Source organism: Meles meles, chromosome 6 (assembly GCF_922984935.1).
Source record: "Meles meles chromosome 6, mMelMel3.1 paternal haplotype, whole genome shotgun sequence".
Taxonomy (NCBI): domain Eukaryota; kingdom Metazoa; phylum Chordata; class Mammalia; order Carnivora; family Mustelidae; genus Meles; species Meles meles.
The window spans coordinates 23,150,742-23,174,581 of record NC_060071.1 but is presented as its reverse complement, the minus strand read 5'-3'; the positions used below and the strand labels follow the sequence as shown (position 1 = coordinate 23,174,581).

The 23,840-nt window shown below is 41.9% G+C and overlaps 1 protein-coding gene across 1 annotated transcript; it reads left to right on the top strand.

Annotated features, from left to right (window-relative positions):
• Nucleotides 1-273: 273 nt before the first annotated feature.
• MAGEL2 (MAGE family member L2) lies at nt 274-4,372 on the top strand. Its single transcript, XM_046009060.1, has one exon. It carries the CDS (start codon nt 401-403, stop codon nt 3,959-3,961), a length of 3,561 nt encoding a protein of 1,186 aa, XP_045865016.1. The 5' UTR covers nt 274-400; the 3' UTR covers nt 3,962-4,372.
• The last annotated feature ends 19,468 nt before the right edge of the window (nt 4,373-23,840 follow it).

The following is a 23,840-nucleotide window of genomic DNA, read 5'->3' as shown; positions in this document are numbered from 1 at the left end:
AGTGGTCTCTTCCTACTCTATACTGCAGAACTGTGATTTCTAAAACATAGATCTGTTCTTGTCACTCCTCTGTGAAAACTCATCCATGGTAAGTCTCACCAGGCTGCATTTGGGGACTGGACAGAGTGAGAAGGGATCTTGTGTCAGCCAGGATTTCTGGTAGACGCCCCTATGCACTATCCACTTGTGGTGGTCGGGGGCGGGGAAGGGGCGGGATTGAGCCCCCTTCCCCCCTCCTCCTTACTGCGGAAAGCTGCAGAGCTAAGGGCACTTACTTCCTATTCACCAGTCAGCAGGGAGGGATCCTCTGATCAGCCACGTAGGCATTCTCTTCTCTCTGGAGGAAAAGGCCCAGCAGCTGTCGGAGGAAAAGGCCCACCAGCTGTCAGAGCAAAGGGACATGTCGCAGCTAAGTAAGAATTTGGGTGATTCGAGTCCCCCGGCGGAGGCCCCTAAGCCTCCGGTCTATAGCCGCCCTACGGTTCTGATGCGGGCCCCGCCCGCCTCCTCTCGGGCTCCGCCAGTCCCCTGGGATCCACCTCCGATTGATTTGCAGGCTTCACTGGCCGCTTGGCAGGCACCTCAGCCTGCTTGGGAGGCCCCACAGGGCCAGCCGCCTACCCCAGTGGCTCCGATGGCCCAACCTCCGTCCCTGGGGGGTCCGATGGTCCAGGCTCCCCCTCTGGGAGGCCCGATGGGCAAGCCTCCGACTCCCGGAGTCCTGATGATCCATCCTCCCCCTCCGGGAGCCCCGATGGCCCAGCCTCCGACTCCGGGAGTCCTAATGATGCATCCTTCAGCTCCCGGAGCCCCGATGGCCCATCCTCCACCCCCGGGGACCCCGATGGCCCATCCTCCCCCTCCGGGGACCCCGATGGCCCATCCTCCACCCCCGGGGACCCCGATGGCCCATCCTCCCCCTCCGGGGACCCCGATGGTGCATCCTCCCCCTCCGGGGACACCGATGGCGCATCCTCCCCCTCCGGGGACACCGATGGCTCACCCTCCCCCTCCGGGGACACCAATGGCCCATCCTCCCCCTCCGGGGACCCCGATGGCCCAGCCTCCGACTCCAGGAGTCCTGATGGCCCAGCCTCTGACTCCGGGAGTCCTGATGGTCCAGCCGCCTGCTCCAGGAGCTCCGATGGCCCAGCCTCCGCCCCCAGGAGCCTTGATGACCCAGCCTCCGCCTCCGGGAGCCCCGATGGCCAAGCCTCCTGGTCCCGGCGTCCTGATGATTCATCCTCCAGGTTCGAGAGCTCCGATCACCCAGGCTCCAGCTTCAGGAGCCCCGATGGCACAGCCGGCCACCCAACCTGCGCAGCCTCTGGCTTCTTGGGCCCCACAGGCTCAGCCTCTGATTCTGCAAATCCAGTCTCAGGTTATAAGGGCTCCTCCGCAGGTTCCCCAGGGCCCGCAGGCCCAGCAGGCGCAGCTGGCCACACCCCCGGGCTGGCAGGCCACCTCGCCAGGATGGCAGGCCCCGCCGCAAGGCTGGCAAGCCACGCCTCTGACTTGGCAGGCCACGCAGGTCACCTGGCAGGCTCCGACCATTACCTGGCAGGCACCACCATCCGTGCGCCAGGGCCCACCGGCCATCCGCCCGGGCCCACCACCCATCCGACCTGGCCCCCCGCCAGTGCGCCAGGCACCGCCCCCGATTCGCCAGGCGCCACCGCTGATACGCCAGGCACCGCCGCCCATCCGGCCTGCCCCACAGGTCGTGACCACCCAACCACCACTCTGGCAGTCCCTGCCACCCCCGCCGCCACTGCGGCAGGCTCCGCAGGCTAGGCTGCCCACCCCACAGGTGCGGGCAGCTCCACAGGTGCGGGCAGCGCCGCAGGTGCCCACTGCTCTGCCAGCCACGCAGGTGCCCACGGTGCCTCCCGCTGGCCCGCAGGCACCTCAGGCTGTGCTGTCGGCTCCTCTGTCGGCCCCGCAAGCTGTGCACTGCCCACCCATTATCTGGCAGGCCCCTAAAGGCCAAGCCCCAGTGCCACACGAGCTGCCAAGGTCGATGGAATTCCAGGAAGTGCAGCAAGCCCAGGCTCTCGCCTGGCAGGCCCCCAAGGCCCCTGGGCAGTTCTGGCAGCCTGTGCCCACCCAGGAGGCCCAGAGGCAGGGCCCACCACTGGTTCAGCTGGAGCAGCCCTTTCAGGGGGTCCCGGCCTCCCAAAAGGCCCTCCAAATCCAGCTACCCACCCAGCAGGCCCAGCCCTCGGGTGCGCAAGCAGAGCTGCCCACCTTGCAACTCCAGCCCTCCTGGCAAGGCCCCCCAGCAGCCTTGCAGGGCCAGCCCGGAGCTCCCATAGCGGCAGCAAATTTTCCCATGGGCTCCGCTAAATCACTGATGACTCCATCGGGAGAATCCAGGGCCTCTTCGATAGAACGCAGGACCTCTTCAAAGGAACGGAGGACCTCTTCAAAGGAACGGAGGGCCCCCTCGAAGGATCGCATGATCTTTGCTGCCACGTTCTGTGCTCCAAAGGCAGTGTCAGCTGCCCGAGCACACCTGCCGACTGCCTGGAAAAACTTGCCTGCCACATCGGAGACCTTCACTGCCACTTCAAGGGTCTTTCCAACTACCTCCCGGTTCCAGCCTGCCTCTTCTAATGCCTTTCAGGGTCCATCTGCTCCCTCTGAGACCCCGAAGTCACTGCCACTTGCTCTGCAGGATCCATTTGCCTGCGTGGAGGCTCTGCCTGCAGTTCCATGGGTCCCACAGCCCACTGTGAATGCTTCGAAAGCAGTGCAGGCAGTGCCAACCATCCTGATGGCCACGGCAGCTGCCCCGAAGGCAATGGCCACCACTCAAGAGGCCTCGAAGACGTCTGCTGAGCCACCGCGTCGCTCTGGCAAAGCCACCCGGAAGAAGAAGCATCTGAATACCGAAGAGGACAGCAGTGGCCATATGCTGGCCCTGCGTGACTGGCAGGCTCCGAGACCCTGGGAAAATCTGAACTTGAATGACTGGGAGGTTGAAAACCCTATCCAGGTCCTGGGTGACTGGGAGGGCCCGAGCACCTCCCGTGGCCTGAGTGGCTGGGAGGGTCCGAGCACCTCCCGCATCCTGAGTGGCTGGGAAGGGCCCAGCACAACTTGGGCTCTGAGTGCCTGGGAGGGTCCAAGCACTTCAAGGGCCCTGGGTCTCTGGGAAAGCCCAGGTAGCCCTCAGCCCCTGATTATCTCTGAGTTCGCCAATCTCTCTCAGGGATTTGGTGTTACCCAGAATGACCCCAAGCTGGAGACTCAGCCATTGTCTCCCTTGGATGAGAGAGCGAATGCATTGGTGCAGTTCCTCTTGATCAAGGACCAAGCCAAGGTGCCCATCAAGCGCTCAGAGATGGTGAAATTCATTATCCGTGAATATAAAGATGAGTGCTTGGATATCATCAACCGTGCCAACAATAAGCTACAGTGTGTTTTCGGTTATCAACTAAAAGAGATTGATCCCGAAAACCACTCTTATATTATCATCAACAAGCTGGGGCACCACAAGGGTGAACCAGTGGCATCCTACTTAGACAGGCCCAAGTTAGGCCTCCTGATGGTGGTCCTGAGTCTCATCTTTATGAAAGGCAATTGTGTCAGGGAGGACATGATCTTTAGTTTTCTGTACAGGCTAGGGTTGGATGTCCGAGAGACCCATGCTCTCTTCGGAAATACAAAGAAGCTCATCACCGAAGTGTTTGTAAGGCAGAAGTACCTAGAGTACAGGCGAATCCCCTATACTGAGCCAGCAGAATATGAGCTCCTCTGGGGCCCCCGAGCATTCCTTGAAACCAGCAAGATGCTTGTTTTGAGGTTTCTGGCCAAGCTCCATAAGAGAGACCCACGGTGCTGGCCTTTGCAGTACTTCGAAGCATTGGCAGAGTGTGAGTCTGAAGATTTGGATGAGGATGAGCCTGGATCCGGTGACAATGCCGGTGACCCCACCAGCAGTTCCCCTCCCCGCTAATGTGGTTCCTTCCGCAGATATCTCATTCCTTTGGGTTCCTGGCCAGAGGCCACTGACAGGGTGGGGTGGGGTGGGGGGGCGTTTTGTTTCTGGTGTTTATGTTCCAGTTCTACGTGTGTAAGTTTGGATTTAAATTTGGTTCAACTTAGTATCTGCCAAAGCTTTGTACATTTTCATGTGGTGTTGATTTCGATTGGCTACTGTTCTCTTTGGTATTTTGGCATCTGTATTTTTAAGTGAGATCTGTGATTCTCTGTTTTGTGTTATAATTGTTATGTTTTGGTATCAGAGTTGTGCTGGCTTTGTGAAATGAATTGAGAAGCTATCCATCTCATTCTGGTACAGATTATGTAGTATTGAAATAGGCTGTTCTTTGAACATTAAAATGAGTCATCAGTAAAAGCTGTCTGCAGAAAATAAATATCTATATCTATATATATAAATATACTTTCAGCATAACATGAAAGTGTTTGTCTTTATTCTCATTTTTACTCTGGATGATGGGAGCCAAGTTTTACCATATTCTCAGAATAGACTTAAACATCAAGATTACTACCAGCGGTAGTAGAAACCACGGTAATGATCCTGTCTCAAGGACAGTGCTACATTTGTCCTAACAATGCAGGGATTGTGTTGTATGGTGAAATGTAAGATTTCCTTGATTCAAGAGTAAAACTTCACAAGTCAGTGAAGTGGAATCAGGAGGAGGCTTATTATCTCCTCTGATTTAATCCTCACAATAGTCCTTCAAAGTAGGCATTATTATTCCCATTTTGTAGGTGAGTATCTAAGGCTCCAGTACATTAATTAAATGGCACAAATCAGTAAAGCTGCAGTTTGAAGCAGACTTTTCTCCTTAAGGCTACGTGGGAAAGAAGGACCATCTTCTCGTAGCACCAGTATCCAGGTTTATTAGCTATGTGGATGAATTTGGCCACCGGGGGTATTTATGTGGCCCATGGTGGGTATCCAGCAGCACACGAGATGTGGGTCTCATCAACACACTGATACTAGGATGGAAATGTTCCCTGCAAAATATCTAGGCTTATAAAAAGGAAAAGAAAACACGAGCCTCCAATGCGGATTGTGGGTGGTGGTGGAAAGGGAGGGAGATACATAGCCAGTGACATGGAGGTCTAAGGGGGAAGTTCCTGGTTGGAGTGGGGGGCATATGCCCAAGCATACAGGGGAAGTCAGCCGATACAATCTGAGGTTGCTAAATAACTTAGTCAACCTTTGTGTGCAGGGTCTGGTGTGGGAGGGAAGGCAACAGAAGCTACCTGAGTGTTTTGGGGAAAGATATTCATGCACACACCAGAGTGGTGAATACAAGCCGACTTTCCTGAAGTCACGACTCTCTTCCTGTGCACCAGGATCAGGCACTGCCGCCACCTCTATCGCCCAAAAAGTATCAGGACTCCCACTCTAAAGCGCTCTTCTCTGGGTAAAGATAAAGTTCCAGAAACAAGGTAAATAGCCATAGTGGAATTCTTCTGCCACCTAGTGGCGTACCACTGGTCCAGTCAGTTACTTTGGCAGCTGCCTACTCTATCCCATCTGCTGCAGTGCTTAAAGTCATACCCTCAATACCTGGGTTGTGGCTACTACTTGCTTCATAATTTTGCCCATAATTTTACCAGCATCTGTGCCCAAACTTGCCTTCTTTTCTCTTGTCATAGAACAAGGTGAAATTCTTCTCCGGGTGCAATCCATTGGCACTTAGGAACCTGGACCTATATACTATGAGATGAAGGTATATAATGGAGAGTCCATTCCCAGCATATGCTAGTGCAACTAGTCCCACGAGAGAACCTGCTTGCCTGTAGGGAATCTTTGGCAAGTTGTCCAAGTGGCTAGATTTTCCAGAAATTCAGTGAGAGTTTCTTGTAAACTTCCTGGGTCAGCGAGTACTGTGTTTCTGCCCTAAATCAATCTTTACTTATTTTGAGGACAACAGCTAATGCCCATTGAGAGCAACAGCCTGGCCCCAGCTGACAACTATCCCCAGAAGAGGGTTTTCTGGGATAGAAAACTGTCACATGGATTTAGTATTTCTTGTTTGTATTTCTTTATTTGTTGTTTGTTAGTTCATTTATTATCATTTCTATGGCTTCTTCCAAATCATTTATTTACTCACTGGGTGCTTGAGCAAGTTTCTCTTGGTGAAATAAAGCCATAAGCATCCATCTTATTTATCTCACATCTGATATATAAAGCAAATAACCTTATTTTACCAACACCAAGGGCTTAAGATCTGAGTTAAATTCTAATGAGAGATAAATTATAATATTAATGAATTTTTAACTATAAATAAACTAATTAGCCACATATTGAATGGAAAAGGTTGGGAACAGTTGACATTATAAAATCAGAAGGCAGAAAACAAAACTTGGAATACATAAAAATACATGCTGTGATGAGCACTGGGCATTATATGCGACTAATGAATTGTTGAACACTACATCAAAAAGTAATAATGTCCTATAAGTTGGCTAACTGAACATAATAAAAAAAGAAGCAGTGAAAACAAATTTAAGACCCATTTATTTGAAAGTTCCAAAATGTAGATAACTGTTGTACACAGTTTTTTATGTTATAATGGAGAAAAAAAATGTTAAAACCCCTGTAAATAAATGGGCAAAAGGTATCAAATAAAAAGAAAGAAAGAAAGAAATGCACATCTCAAATAACAATGAAAAATGTAAAATATATTTAAGACAGAAATATTAGACCAGTGTTCCCATTTTCGTTCATTAAATGGACATAGAATGGAATAAAAGCCCAGGGAAGAGCCAGTGTAAGTAGAGTTGTTATGAAACAGGCACCGATGGAGCCTACTACATACTACCTACTATACATACTACTACATACTACATACTACCGATGGAGGTATAAATTACTAAAAGTCGCCCTGAAATAAATTTAGCTAACAGCATCTTCAAGGGTTTTAAAACTATCTGTACTATTTTGCCTGGAAATTCCTCACATGAGAATATGCTGAATGTAAATAACCTGTAGTAGGGGCAAAGACTACTTCACACAAAAGAACTGCTACGGGAGATTTATAGTGTGCCCACACCTTCCCGCCATACAACCAGACACACGCCAAGGTGTCTGCTGAGTGTCCTGCTGTAAAGATCAAAGACTTCCTCAAGGGACAACTTACTGTCTGCTCGAATACAAAATTACATGCTGTGGACCAGTGACGCGACAATCTGTAGTTAATAAGTTTGAAGTGGGTGCTTAGTAGACTCTCAACAAAGCCATTAAACAATCTCAGTAAAAGTCATTTCCCATGAAGCTATATGATCAAACTGAGTGCACTATTGTATAAGATGTTAAATTATCAGCAAGCTGATATCTTTAGATATTTACTTGAAATTGATCTGAATTTTGGAATAATTTTACTCTAAGCCATGCCTCCCGATAGCCATAAAGACAAAGGTCAGTTGCTTGTTAAACTATTCATAAAGCAACGACATCAGCAAACAAGAATTAATCGTTGTGGCTATGAGGGATGGAGCACTCCCTAGGGCTCCCGTGACCTCCCCTGGACACCCACAACTCTTGTCACCTTCTCATTTACTGTCATGCTACTTGAAAGGATACAGGATCTGTCCTATATCTGTGGTGAGAACCTAACATCTGGGCATCTCCCTCATATAGTCAGACATCCTGCATTGGCAGTTTTGCCATCTTATATGGTCAGTGTTTTCCCTTCTCTCCATCCTGGTGGACACTGTTGCTTGCCTGAACTTTGAAGCTGCTTTTGGCATGATCTCAAACTTGAGTAATGCCCCTCACACCATTCAATACACTGGCTGCCCAGATCATAATGTTTTAATCGGTTTAAAGCATTTGATGGCTCTCAGTTTTCTTAGGAGTTAGATGCAGCTCTCCTTAGCTCACACTCCTCATCCTAAGGGTCAAAAAGCAGCAGGGAAGTGGTGGACTAGGCAAAATCAGGATTAGCAAACTAGTTCAGGGGTCCCTCTGCTGGATGTTTTGAGGAACTCCTTGAATTCAATATTGAAAACCCACCTGGGTCAGCAAGGATGGGTCCTAAGGCAGAAGACCCTGACATTTAGATCACAGACCCTTCCTGCTTACCTTGGTCCCCAACTGAAAAAGTCATATGGACAGGAAATACATGGTGAGGGTAACAGGCCTGCCTTCTCCGAATAGGCTGTCTAGGAAATGAAGCCTAAAGTGGATCTACCTTTCAAACTCAAGTCTCATTTTCCTGAGTGCGAGAAATTTATTTCTTCCAAAATCTTCCAGAAGGTTCTTTTGTGAATGCCATGAAGAGACCTATAACACTATGAGCCCTTTGGTCCAGTCCCTTAATCCTTTTAGATTCTTCAAGTTTTACTTGCCCCTTCGTGTTTAAGAGACAAAATCCATGGGGAGCTTCTTTCATTACCAGATCCCTTCTATTTTGCTTTGTGGCACTGCAGAAAACACTCTGATGGTCTCAGTGAAATGCCCTTAGTGCCAATGTCTTTGCTCTGAAAGTCTCCAATCCATCTGCCAGTAAGACTGGTTTTCTACACTGTCACTTGTTCGAAGTGCATCAGCTTGAGAACCATGGAAAAAGAGAGATCAGTGTTGCCTGATTAATCAGCAATAACCACAGAAGTATCTCTTAGACCTTATAGACTGTGTGGAGCATACTCTATAGTAGTTTTTAATATTTCCCTGAAGTAGAGCTAGCTGGGTCTACAAAGCTGTGGAGTTTGGGTGTTGGTTTTGTGATTTTTGCAAGACATCCTTAAAAAACATTTTGTTTTGAAATAATAGATTCACAGGAAGTTGAAAATATTATACAGTGCAAATGTACTTTAACCAGCTAAATACTATTGAATTGTAGTGCAATGCCAAGTACATTTACATTGGTACCATGTGTATGTGTAGTTCAGTGACATTTTATCATAAATGTAGATTCGATAAACATCACTGTAATCGACATACAGATCTATTTTTCAACCACAAAAATTTCTCACATGCTGTTGTTTTATGGTCATGTGCATCCCTAAGCATGCCTACACCCTGGCCATCACTACTCTGTTTTGTAGCTCCATAATTTTTTTCAGTTTGGTAATCTTATATAAATGAATCATGCCTTTGAGACTGGCATTTTTCACTCACTATAATGTGACTGATACAAATCCAAGTCGTTGCATGCATCAATAGTTCATTCCTTTTTAAAGCTGCTAAAATATTTATCTATGAAGGACATTTTGGTTGTATCCAGTTTTGAGTTACTACAAAGTTGCTATGAACATTCATGGACAGGCTTTTGCATGGACATAAATTTTCATTTATCCAGGATCATGGGGGTTGTTGCTGGGTTGCATGGCAATTGCATTTACACTTTGAATGAAACTACCAAACTATTTTCCAGAATGGCTATGCCATTTTACATTCATTAGCAATGCATGAAGGATGAAGTTTCTCTGCATCCTCACCAACAATTTGTGTAGTTGCTGTTAGAATAAATTTAGAGATCCTAATAGGTATGCACTGATACCTCATTGTGCTCTTAATTTGAATTTCTATGATGGTGAGAGGAGTTGAGTTCTTTTCCTGTACTTATTTGTTATCTGTACGTCTTCTTTAATGAAATGTTTAGTCATCTCCTTTTCCCATTTTCTAATGAACTTTTTGTTTTATTACTGAGTGTTGAGAGTTACTTATATAATCTAGATTGGAGTCCTTTATTAGATATGTTGTTTACAAGTATTTTCTTCCAGTCTGCAGTTTGGCTGTCTATTATCAGAGCAGCACAAGGTCTTTACACAGAAAAACATTTGAATTTTGATGAAGTCCCATTTGATTCTTTTTCTTTTATAGATCAAGCCCCTTATTTTCCACCTAAGTACCCTTCATCAGATCCTAGGTCCCAAAGATTTTCTCCTACATGTTCTTGTAAAAGTTTAATAACATTACATTTTATATTTACTTCTGTGATCCATTGTGAGATTATTTTGCATAAAGTGTTATGTTTAGACTGAGGTTCTAGTTTTTTTTTTCCTTATGCATATTTCATTGTTCTAGTAATATTTGTTGAAAAGTCTATCCTTTCAACATTAAATTGCTTTTGCACTTTGATAAAAAATCAGCTGGCTCTACTTGTATGGGCTACTTCTGAGTTCTCTATTTTGTCTGATTGATTTATGTGTCTATCCTTGCACTGAGACTACACCATCTTGACTGTAGTTATATAAGCTCTATAAATAAAGTACAGTGATTCTCCTCACATTATTATTTTTGTTCAAAATTATTTATAGCTATTATATATCTTTAACTTTCCATGTGAATTTTAAAATAGCCTTGTCCACATCTTGAAAAAAAAAATACTTGCTGGGAGTTTTGTGGGAATTTTATTAAGCCTGTATATCCTATTGGGTAGAATCAAACTTGTTACTATGTTGAGTCTTCCAATCCATAAGCACGGTGTCTCTCTCCATTTAGTTGGATTACATTTGATTGTTTTCATCAGCATTTTGTATTTTTCAGTATATAAGTCCTAGATATGTTTTTTTTAGATTTATACCTAAGCATTTCATTCTTTTTAAAAAAGATTTTATTTGTTTATTTGACAAAGAGAGAGGGAGAGAGGGACAGCACAGCAGGGGGAGAAGGAGGGAGAGGGAGAAGCAGGCTCCCTGCTGAGCAAGGAGCCTGATGTGGGATTCAATCCCAGGACCCAGGATCATGGCCTGAGCCAAAATGTCACTTGTGTGTTATCTGACGCCCTTTCCCAAGATGAGGAAGTTCTCTTCTGTTCGTGTTTTTTAGAGCTTTTATCACAAATGGTGTTGAAGTTTGTTAAATTCTTCTACTCTATTGATTATAACAATCATATTTTTCCCTTTTTAGCCTATTGATATTAACTTATTTTTAAAATATTGAAGCAGCCTTATATCCCTGAAATAATCTCACTTTTTTCATTATATATGTATATACATATATATATATACATATATATAATGAATTCTATATACTAATGTTTTGTTAAATTTTTAAACCCATATTCATGAAGGATGTGTTATCTATTTTTCTCTTCTTATTATTGCTTTTTGGGGGGGTACTCTGTCTGATTTTGGTATCAGGTATTACTGATTACATAAAATGTTCCTTCCACTTCTACATTCTGGAAGTGATTGTGTAAAATTGGTGCTAATTCCTTTTTTTAAACAAATATTTGGTAGAATCATCTAGTGAAACCACACACCTTTCAAGGAATTTTTTTTAAAGATTTTATTTATTTATTTGACAGATATCACAAGTAGGCAGAGAGGCAGACAGAGAGAGAGGGAGAAGCAGGCTCCCCGCAGAGCAGAGAGCCCGATGAGGGGCTCGATCCCAGGACCCTGAGATCATGACCCGAGCTGAAGGCAGAGTCAACCCACTGAGCCACCCAGGTGGCCCTCAAGGAATTATTTTCTAATACAGTTTTGCTTCAAGACTGATGGAATTCTATTGCACGTAAGCATGGCATTTAGTGGAGCTTCCCAAAGGAAGTTATCAGCCTCTCCCTTAATGTGATCCAAAAATGGGTGTCATTATTTCTTTGGTAGGAGCACCCACGTTCAGCACCAGCCCCTCCCTCATGGCAGAGGACAAGTCCTGACTAGGCTCCAGCTACAACGGATGTTGTAATGTAATTTGCCATCTCTGCTTTCTGTTGCCAGAAGACAAAGAGTTTGGCCTTGGTCTCTGAGCTATTCCTCTATTTCATACAGTGTGTGATTCATTTTTCACTCCATTAGAAAATTCTATAATTAAAAACAAAGATATCAGTGTCCTTACACAGAAAAGTTGAAATTGTTAAGGATACAGTGAGAGGACGAAGCAGTTCTCAAATGCAGTGGTCGTGACGGCAGAGAGTTCCATATTCTGGGATTCAGTTAGTACCACTACACTAGCTGCTAAATGTATACTGCCCACTTCTATGTTTCTACAGAAATTGCCCAGAGGAACATCAAGATTTCAGTTAATTTATTTCTATAGTAAGCAGTAAACTTAAAGACATAACTAAAAGGCAATGGTATGGTGATTGAGCAAAGCTTATACTCAGATTAGCTAAAATTCAAGAATTCCTTTGTTCTCCTTCATTGGTTGACCCTTTAATCTTGGGGAGAAAGGCATCTACTGATGTGAGCACACTGTTCTAGGCAATTGCAACAAAATAGTGAAGAGACAGATTAAGTTTCTATTATCACAGAGCTTACATTATAGTGAAGAGAGATGAATAGTAAATATCTTTGGAAGTGTCCATAGTGATAGAACTGTGTTGAAATTACAACAAAGTGATTATAAGGAGTAACAGGGGCCCTCTTTGATACTGTGATCAGAGAAGGGATCTATGAGCAGTTAGTATTTGAGATGATATTTTAAAGACAGAATGGAACCAGGCCACATAAAAGCCTGGGAGAATAGCATTTTCAGCAGAGGAATTAGCTAGTGCCGAGGTCATAAGGAGGAGGCATTCATAGACTGGTAACAGAATAAATTTACATGTGCCTGGGACAGAGTGAGTGGGTTGAATTGGTTGAAATGAGGTGGCAGATATAAAAATATAGACAGTAGGGAAGGGATGGAAAACTGAATGGGAAGAAACCAGAGAGGGAGACAAACCATATGAGAATCTTTTTTATTGTTATTATGCTCAGTTATCCACTGTATAGTACATAATTAATCCTTAAAGCAGTGTTCAGTGATTCATTAGTTTAGTATAACATCCAGTGCTCATCACAGCACATGTCCTCCTCAATACCCATCACCCTGTTATCTCCTTCCCCCAAAAGCCGTCCCTCTGAAACCTCCAGATTGTTTCCTGGAGTCCACAGCCTCTCATGGTTCATCTCCCTCTCTGAATTCTCCCCCTTTTGATTTCCCTCCCTTCCCCTATGGTCTTCCATGCTACTGCTTATGTTCCACATATAAGTGAAACCATATGATAATTGTCTTTCTCCTCCAGTTCCATCCATGTTTATGCAAACAGTGGATATTTATCCTTTCTGATGGTTGAATTATATTCCACTGTGTATATGAACCACATCTTCTTTATCTATTCATCTGTTGAAGGGCATCTTGGCTCCTTCCACAGTTTGGCTATTGTGGATATTGCTGCTATGAACATTGGGGTGCTCAAGCCCCTTCTTTTCACTATGTCTGTATCTTTGGGGTAAATACCCAGTAGCTCAATTACTGGGTGGTAGGACAGCTCTATTCTTAACATCTTGAGGAACCTCTTATATTGTTTTCCAGAATGGCTGTACAAATTTGCATTCCCACCAACAGTGTAAGAGGGTTCCCCTTTCTCCCCATCCTCATCAACATTTGTTGTTTCCTGTTTTGTTAATTTTTGCCATTGTAACAGGTATCAGGTGGTATCTCACTGTGGTTTTTTTTTTTTTTAAGATTTTATTGATTTGACAGACAGAGATCACAAGTAGGCAGAGAGGCAGGCAGAGAGCTCACTGTGGTTTTGATTTGTATTTATTTTCCTGATGGCTAGTGATGCTAAGAAATTTTTTTTCATGTTTTTGTTAGCCATTTGTATGTTTTTTTTGGAGAAGTGTCTGTTCATGTCTTCTTGACTCTGGGAAACAAACTGTGGGTTGTGGAAAGGGAGGTGGGTGGGGGGATGGGATAACTGGTTGATGGGCATCAAGGAGAGACATGCTGTGATGAGCACTGGGTGTTATACACAACTAATGAATCATTGAAGATTATATCAAAAATTAATGATGTACTATATATTGGTTAATTGAACTTAAATAAAAATTAAAAGAATGAAAAATAAAGACAAAGCATTTCAACAAAACTCTAGTCACCTTGATATTTTTTCATTGAATTCCATGAAATTTGCCTCATACCTGTGCCTGCATGCATCTACCTAAAATAGCCAGTTACACTAGTCCCTTGTGCTTTCATTTCTGTAGCCACTTTATCCTACCTCCTTTTACCTAATTCATAATTAAAACAAAGTGTGATTATTAACATAGGTTATACCAAAGGTTAAAAATGTTCCATGCCAAGTATTGCAAAACCAATGTTATACTTTATTTGCCAGTACGTGGGACCGGCTCTGATCAGTTTTATATTAGGAAATCTTTTTTTTTTAATATATAATTTGGATGTAATCATTCAGACTCCAACTCCATTCTTTCCTATGTCCCATTAGTAAGAGATTTACAAAGCAAGTGTGTAGAGGGTTATACTGTTTGTCATCTCTATCCTCTCCCTTTAACCCAATCTTTTCCCTGCTGGTAGACACTTTGTTTGGTTAGAATGTTCATTTTACCATGAACTGATGTAAGGTTATTTCTTTCCCCAACCCAGAAGTAGTTTAAATAACTCATAATAATTCAGATATCACTCTCCATTGATGGACATGAGACACAGTCTGGCCAGAGGCCTTCAGAAATATTTTCTTCCATAATAAGAGAAGATTTTTTAAAAGGAGAGTAAAAATTAACTCTCCTTAGAACTGGAACCTATAGTACCTGCATGGGCTTCCTGGAACTATTCTAGGTATCATATGATTATTAAGGAAATATCACTCACATGCTAAAGAGTATGCATTGCAAATATATAAAACATCCACGTTTTGGTGATATGGTTGAGCGGCTAAATTAACAAATACTACCTGTGGGCCTTTTAAAATCACTTTTAGTTAGTGTGTTTTTGTTTTGTTTTGTTTTGTTTTTACCTACAGCCCCAACGTCTGAATTGATCCTAACTATTTCACAATAATATCTGAGCAACAAGTTACATGTTCTCCCCAAGTAGCCATAGACTCTATATTTCATGCATTAGTCATGTTTCTTTGACAATATCATTTTTGGCAGAGTTTCAATTTCAGGTGAATGGTTTGGAGCATCAGTAACCTTAAGTCATGATAAACTTCTATTCACTTATGAATCACTATTAACTTATAGCTTTTGTTTTTTATCTGGTCTTTGGGTCTCAAAGGAGTAATGGCTAAAACAGATGTAAGCATTCACATACAATGACTTTTTTTGTACCTCCACTTGGTGAAGTACCTAACCTAGGAGTGAACCAGACATGCTCCATTGCAATCTTGCACAACTTCATCTGTACTGATAATATTTTATACAGGAGGTTAGCAACAGCCATTGGATTTCCTACTATAGAGCTGTGTACTTAGTGTGGAGTCATGGTCTACAATAGCACACTCAGAGTTCTGGTACTGAGTTACTGAGTTCAACCCCTACCTTAAGGCACATTTCCCATTCTAGTCATTGCAGGATGTGAGAATGGGACCCTGCTATAGCTGCGAGCCATCCTGTTGTCAGTGACAGGCAGACAGATTCGGAGATTCCCACTGCCAGAGAACAGTGCTCTGAAAATCTGAAGTTGGTAGAAAGTCAAGGAAAATAACTGTAGCCTACACATGTCAAACAATTCACAAGTATTCCACAATGTTGTGACTCCCAAACTCATTTTCTCAGGAAATGCTTATTGTACATGTAGTACGTAGCAGTATTGCATATGTAGTACATGGCAGTAATGGTAAACATGTTTCACAGATTATCATATTACATTTTCTCAAATACCCTAGAAGAAGAGTCAACCAATTATTCCCATTTTACAAATGAAAGTGAAGCTTATAAGGGGGTAGTAAATTTCTGAAGGCCATATAGCTAAAGATAAGGATCTATAACCTGTTTTCAGTCTTAGAGTCAGTGTTAGAAGCCAGGTACTGCCTTACTTTTTACCATGTGTGTCCTGACTGCTCACTTGCTTGAATTTAACAGTAGCTTCCTGTAAGTGGTTTTCATATATATGACATTGCCCCTGGAGATTGTTCTTTTGCTGTTCTATCCATGCTGTGAATTACCGACCTGGACTTTGATTTGGACAAGTAGTCTCATCATGGGTTAGTGTAAGTGGTTGCCCTTTTTTTTTGGAGACTAATACCCATAAATGAACAAAATAATTTGGTAGCATTAGTTTGCCTCTTTATCCCATTAGCTGATTATTGGTTTATACATAGTATGCTTATCTATGGATTGCAAATGGAATCCTTCAGCAAATTTATCCATGGAAGTGAATGGGGTGAAGGTAAATCAACCAGATTCATGCAGCTGGCCAAGGCCACTGGAGCCACCTGGCCCTAGGATCAAATTTTATGCTTTTTTTCATGCCTTTGGGAAGGGAGAACAAACCATCACCCCTTTATAATATGATATTCACTTCTTAGTAGTTTTTGGATCTCATAAAAAGGGTACACCTAAGGAAAGTTTCTTTTTGTTTGTTTGTTTGTTTTGTCCTGCAAGTCATTGAGAGAAGGCCTTATTCCAACTTGATAGAAGTTTTAGGGATGACTACCTTAGAGTTTTGACTAAAATTGTTGGATATGCTCAAATAAGTCTAGAAAAACAGATGAGCCATCTTCCTTTACAAAGTTTGTATGAGTTATATTTAGTGGCTTAGATCCCAAAATGAACTCAGGCCTGGGATATCATATTCCCTGAAAGGTTGATGTGGTGTTCACATAAAGATAGATTGTGCTAGTGGCATCCCTCGGTTGGGGAGGCATGTAGGGTGTGTGGTACTGGCTGGAATGAATTCCTGTGCTCTTGGTAGCTAGGAGCAACCAGAGACCTAGTTGACTTTCCTAGTAAAATGCTGTGTGCTGATGCCTAGAAAGATGAAGCTTGTTAGAAATATAGTACATTATCACTGGTCATTTGAACCCTGAGATAAAACTTCTATTACTCCACTGGCATATTAAAACCTGTATTCCTTGATTAGGAATTCCTGATATCTGGAGGAGCAAAGAATAAATTATAAAGGGAATACAAGTCTGCAGGAATGAAAGGAAAACAAGTTGCATTTAGGGAGAGAATCACATAATAAAGTTGAGAATTCCTGGTCATTTCAGAAGACAATAAGGTAAAATACACTGTCTGAAATCAAGCTTTTTCAAGAACACACAAAAACCTTCCTAATAATGTCATATTTTTGAATTCTGCTTTTATGTAGCCCTATCAAATTCATAAAAAGCCAACTAACTATTTGTACCGACTCTGACATGTAAAGAGGTTGGAAGTCATCATTCTTGTCCTTAAATGAAAAAAAAAATTAGACAAACAGAAAACCAAAGTGCTTCCTTAAACCCATCAGAGAACTGAGGCTGCAGAATAATCCAACCACCCTAAAATCTGGAGGGAAAATGACTCCAGGAAGATACAGGATGTGAAATATTGGGTAGAAGCCATGCAATGCCATAGACTGGAGGAAAGTCTTTACCAGAGAACAACACGGGAAAGGAAAGTTCACCTGCTCTGGCCTCACTCTAGTCTTCCAGTGTCATCTAAGAAATAAGAAAAAAAAAAAAGCTATGGCCAACATTGGAAAGAACTCCAAGAAAACAGGCTGGGAGCATAATAACCAAGGTAGATAAAAGAAGATAGGGAAAAACTATATCCCTGATAGAGGGGCAGAGACACTTACAAAGACCCCCAACGCAGAAGCACACTATATATCCCAACAACTGAGACTTAATTAGAAACTTGGAGAACACCACTCCCCTCCAACTTTACCACCATGCTAGCAAGCCCTCAGCAGTAATAACTGGGTGAGAGAAAGAGTGCAAGATGTAGTCTCTCTCCAAGGTCCTAAAATTCAACATCCATTCATGACCAACACTCTAGAAGAACTAGAAATGGAAGGGATCATCCTTACACTAATAAAGGGTTTATGTGGAAAATGCACTTTTTTAAAAATTTATTTTCAGCATAACAGTATTCATTGTTTTTGCACCACACCCAGTGCTCCATGCAATACGTGCCCTCCCTAATACCCACCACCTGGTTCCCCCAACCTCCATGCCCCGCCCCTTCAAAACCCTAGCAACATGGATGGGACTGGAAGAGATTATGCTGAGTGAAATAAGTCAAGCAGAGAGAGTCAATTAGGTTTCACTTATTTGTGGAGCATAACAAATAACATGGAGGACATGGGGAGATGGATAGGAGAAGGGAGTTGAGGGAAATTGGAAGGGGAGGTGAACCATGAGAAAATGTACTTTTAACATCATACTTCACGGTTAGAGGCTGAATGACTTCCCTCTAAAATAATGACAGTATGGCATTAGGAAATTATGAACACACAGATCAATGGAATGAAACAGAAAACCCAGAAATGGATCACGATAAGTGCACTCAACTGATTTTTGACAAAGATGTAAAAGCAACTTAATGGAGAACAAATAGTCTTTTCAACACACGTAATGGTGAAAAACTTGGAAGTCCATATGCAAAAAAGTAAGCTTTGAAACTGAACTCACACCTTACACAAAAAGTAACTAAAACGTCCTGGAACTAAACATAAAACGCAAAGCAATCAATTTGCTTAGAAGAAAAGAGAAAGGTGGCATGAGTCTGAGTTTGTACACAGATTCTTAGATACAATGGAGAAATATAATCCATGAAAATAAAAATGGATAAATTAAACTTCATCAAAAACAAAACGTTAAAACTTTCTGCCATGAAAGTTACTGTTGAAGGAATGAAAAGGCAATCCACAGCCTGAAAGAACATATTTGTACATCATATGCCTGATAAAAGATTTGTATCCAGACTATACAAAGAACACATAAAAGTCAATAAATAGAAAATAAATAACCTACTAATAAATTTGTGAAAGGACAATCCATAGAAGATTTTCAAGACATCTGTCAATGATAGTCTTCAGCAAGCTTGGTTTTATATTTTATTATTATTATTATTATTATTATTATTATTATTATTATACAGCTCATTATCTATAGAGTTGTCAAATGAGTGTCCAGGAACTATGCTTTCAAATGAAAAGTAAGACAATGAAGTCTATGTAACTTTCTAGCTGAAGCACATAACTAAGATTACATATTTTTTACATATATGCATTATTATTTATCATCCTAAAATCACTACTTACTCATCCCAGTAAGGCTTTACACAATCCCAGTTTTGCAAGATCCTATAGCATAGACTCTTAGGTTGTGAATTTGTTTATTTTGTTGAAGATTATTTTCTATTTTAAGTGCATAAGAACAAGAGTTTTGTAAGATATTTTGTTCTAACTACACTGACTTTATTCTGTCTGTATTCCATGTCAGTGGAGTTGATTCATTAGGGCCATCTGGTGGCCACTAGGGAAACTAGCAACTTTGCTTTGCTTTGCTTTGCTTTGCTTTTATTTTATCTTATTTTATTAATTTTTTCGGTGCTCCAAGATTCATTGTTTATGCACCAGCATTTTGTATTCTCTGTTACTGTGAGGTACTTTATTTCACTAAAACTATACTATGAGGTCTATCTGGTCCGGTGTATCTTTCAAAGCTCTTGTCTCTTTGTTGATTTTCTGCATAGATGATCTGTCTATTGCTGAGAGTGGAATGTTGAGTCTCCTACTTTTAATTATCATAAATATGTCTCTTTATTTTGGTTAACAGTTGACTTATGTAGTTGGCTGCTCCCATGTTGGGGGCATAGATATTTATAATTGTTAGATCCTCTTGTTGGATAGACCCTTTAAGAATGATGTAGTGTCCTTCTGTATCTCTAACTACAGTCTTTTGCTTAAAATCTAATTTGTATGATATAAGAATTGCTATCCCAGTTTTCTTGTGAGGTCTGTTGGCATGAAAGATGGTTCTCCATCCCTTCACTTTCAGTCTGGGTGTATCTTTAGGTTCAAAGTGAGGGTCTTGTAGACAGCATATTGATGGGTCCTGCGGCTTTATCCAATCTGCAACCCTGTGCCATTTCATGGGAGCATTTAGGCTGTTCACACTGAGAGTGATTATTGGAAGATACGATTTTATTGCCATCAGTTTGCCTGTGAGGTCCTTGTCTGTAGATTGTCTCTGTAAATTTCTGTTCTGTATCAATCTTGGGCTCTTTCTCCTTTTATAGAACCCCCCTTAATATTTCCCGCAGGGCCAGCTTAGAAGTCACATATTCTTTCAGTTTTGGACGGTCCTGGAAGCCCTTTATCTCTCCATCTGTTCTGAATGACAACCTTGCTGGATAAAGGATTCTTGGTTGCATGATCTTCTCATTTCGTGCCCTGACTATGACTTGCCAGCTGTTTCTGGCTTTCCAGATCTCTGTGGACAGGTCTGACATTATTCTGATGTTCCTTCCTCTGTAGGTAAGGAATCTCTTCCCTTTACCTGCCCTTAAGATGGCTTTCATGGTTCTAGGATGTGCGAGTTTTACTATTACATGCTAGGGCGTTGGTCTGTTCTCCTTAATCTTGGGAGAGGTCCTTTCTGCCTCTAGGACACACATGTCCTTCTACAGACGAATGGATAAAGAAGATATGTCCTTATATACAATGGAATATTACACAGTCATCAGAAAGGATGAATACCCAACTTTTGCACTGACATGGCTGGAACTGAAGGAGATTATGCCTCGTGAAATAAGTCAAGCAGAGAAAGTCAATTATCATATGGTTTCACTTACTTGTGGAACATAAGGGATATCATGGAGGACATTAGGAGAAGGAAAGGAAAAATGAAGAGGGGGAGGTGACCCATGAGAGACTGTGAACTCTGGGAAACAAACTGAGGGTTTTAGAGGGGAGTGGCGTGGTGGGAAGATGAGTGAGCCTGGTGATGGGTATTAAAGAGGGTACATATTGAATGGAGCATTGGGTTTTATATCCAAATGATGAATCATGGAACACTACATCAAAAACAATGATGTACTGTATGGTGACTAACATAACATAATAAAAAAACAAAAATAAAATAAAACTATACTATAAAGTCTAAAATGTCTGCAACTAGGACTTGTTGCAGACTAATTAAAGTGTTTTGAATATTTAACAGAATTCAGTACACATGTATTTTGTTAATGTAATAACTGTACTATATATTACATGTAATTTATACATAAAAATACAATCCATACACTTTTACTAAACTTGATTCATAAATGACTCAGTGGAATGTATCAACTTTTCCCTTTTCACTACATTGTCTTGTCTAAGTTGCTAACATCTCCCTGGAAGACTGTATTATATCCTAAATAATCTCTCTGCTTCCTGCTTGAGTCTTCTTCTTTTTTTTAAGATTTTATTTATTTATTTGACAGACAGAGATCACATGTAGGCAGAGAGGCAGGCAGAGAGAGAGGGAGAAGCAGGCTCCCTGCTGAACAGAGAGCCCGATGCAGGGCTCCATCCCAGGACCCCAGGATCATGACCTGAGTCGAAGGCAGAGGCTTTAACCCACTGAGCCACCCAGGTGCCCCCTGCTTGAGCCTTCTAAGCCATTCTCCAAAGAGTAGCCCAAATAGTATTTTTAAATTTTTTTTATTTTTTAAATTTATTTTCAGTGTTTCAGAATTCATTGTTGAAGCACCACACCCCGTCATCTTTTAAAACGTACGTATCATAAGATCACATATTTTCCCTGTTTAATATCTTCCAATTATGTTTTGTCATTATTAGAGTGAAATGTAAGCTTTTCACCATTACCTACTGACTTCTGTGTGATTTAGACTCTACCAACTCTTGAATCCCATTTCTTGTTTCTCCCCTCTTCATTCACTAGAAACCAGACGTCCTTGTTTTGTTGTTGTGGTGGTGGGTTTGTTTGTTTTGTTTTCTTTTTTCTTAAACTCATGCTCCCAGACCTTGGTCCTGTATATGCTTTTCCCTCTGCCTAGAATGATTGGTTCCCAGATATTTACATGGATGTGTTTTCCCTAAAGCCATGGATGATTTTTGATAAAATACCATGTCCTCCCAGATGTATCCTTTCTTGGAGACTCAGAGAAATTTACACTAAATACAGCAACAAAAAAGTCCTTAATCTCAGTGGCTGAGTTATGTTATCTTACACTATGTTATATTTTATGTCAAGGCATATATATCACATTATTCTTGATCATGCAAAATCCAGTATTTTGCATTATACTGTTAATGAATAAGTTAAGGAGAGTGGAGACTAAGAAGCTCTGCTCTGTGAAGTTAATCAAGGACTCAAGTATCACCCACTTATGACTGCTTTTCACTTGATTCTCAGAATCTACGCCCTTTACTTGTGAGGGGAAGTGAAAGAGCAAGGAGGATTATGTCAGATGTTTCTATAGACCGGCTGTGGTTGTGAGACACTTCATTTCTGCCTAGAGGTCACTGGTTAGAATTCAGTCACACGGAACTAATGACACTGTGAATGGGAAATGCAGGACATAGGTGAAATGTAGACTAGAGTAAATAATATTTGGTGAACATACAAAACTTTCTCTTCCATGGTAGCCCTTTCTTTTTTTGTTTGTTTAAAAATTTTATTTATTTGACACAGAGAGAGATCACAAGTACGCAGAGAGGCAGGCAGAGAGAGAGAGGAGGAAGCAGGCTCCCTGCTGAGCAGAGAGCCCGAAGCGGGGCTTGATCCCAGGACCTGAGATCATGACCTGAGCTGAAGGCAGAGGTTTAACCCACTGAGCCACCCAGGTGTCCCCAGGGTAGCCCTTTCATTCAAATATTCACTTAACTCCTTCATCTCACATGTTGCACACACTCCTTTTCTAAGGGAGACAATGAAAAATTAATCTAGGTATTGAATCTAGCTTAAAGTCATGTTTTCTAAATGATACTGAAGTCCTTATTGGTTTTTCATGCTTAAGGACTTGGAAAAATAAAAGGATGTTATTTTCTCCCAATACCAAGTAGTCAGCTGGAGGAAGGGAGAGGATACTCATAATGAAAACTCTCATTTGGAAAGGAAGGGGAAATAGACAACAGTCATGGATTCAAAGCAATTATGGAATTCCACTGACAAAGGATGATTTGCCTGTGGGGCAAGTGGTAAGTATTCCAGAGGAACATAGATGTGATATGGAATTCTACTTCCTAACTTTCTGGGTGAGAGGGATAACAATGGAGGGTCTGAAATATGAAGTAAATGTCTTTATTGAATAGAAGACATGTGGCTTGATTATATGTTGAAGTATTTATCTGAGTGTTTCACATTTGTTTTTCCTTCTTTCTGACATTTGCACTTTGAAGTCAGACCACTCAGAGAAATGCATCACCTACTTTGAAGGAGTAACCAAAGAATGAAACTCAAGGTCTGGAAAGAAAATGGTTCCTTTGCCTCGGGATACATATTCTGAAAGAAGTTGCTATGGCTGATGTCAAAGAAGTCACTCCCTGTATTCTCTTCTATGATTTTTGTTATTTCGGGTCTTACCTTAATCCATTTTAAATTTATTTTTGTGTGTGGTGTAAGAGAATGGTCCAGTTTTATTCTTTTGTCTGTTGCTATCCAATTTTCCCAACACCATTGGTTGAAGAGATTGCCTTTTTCCCATTGGACATTCTTTCCTCCTTGGTGAAGAGTAGTCGACCATATAGTTGTTCTATCATTTCTCTGTTTTCTACTCTGTTCTATTGAACTATACGTCTATTTTTGAGCCAGTATCATATCTTTTTAGTTACTACAACGTTGTAATATAATTCAGAGTCCAGAACTGTGATGCCTCCAGCTTTGCTTTTCTTTTTTAAGATTGCTTTGGCTACAACAAAATTAAAATGATTGCACAGCAAAGGAAATAATCAACAAAATCTTAAAGGCCACCTACAGAATGGGAGGAGATATTTGCAAGATGTATCTGACAGTTACTATCCAAAATACATAAAGAACTGATATAACTCAGCACACAAAAAACAAACAACCCAATTTTAAAGGGTCAGAAGATAGGAACAGGCATATCTCCAAAGAAGACATTCAGATAGCCAACCCGTAACTGAAAAAATGCTCAGCATCGCTCATCAGGTAAATGTAAATCAAAACTACAATGAAATATCAACTCAAACATCAGAATGGTTAAAATTA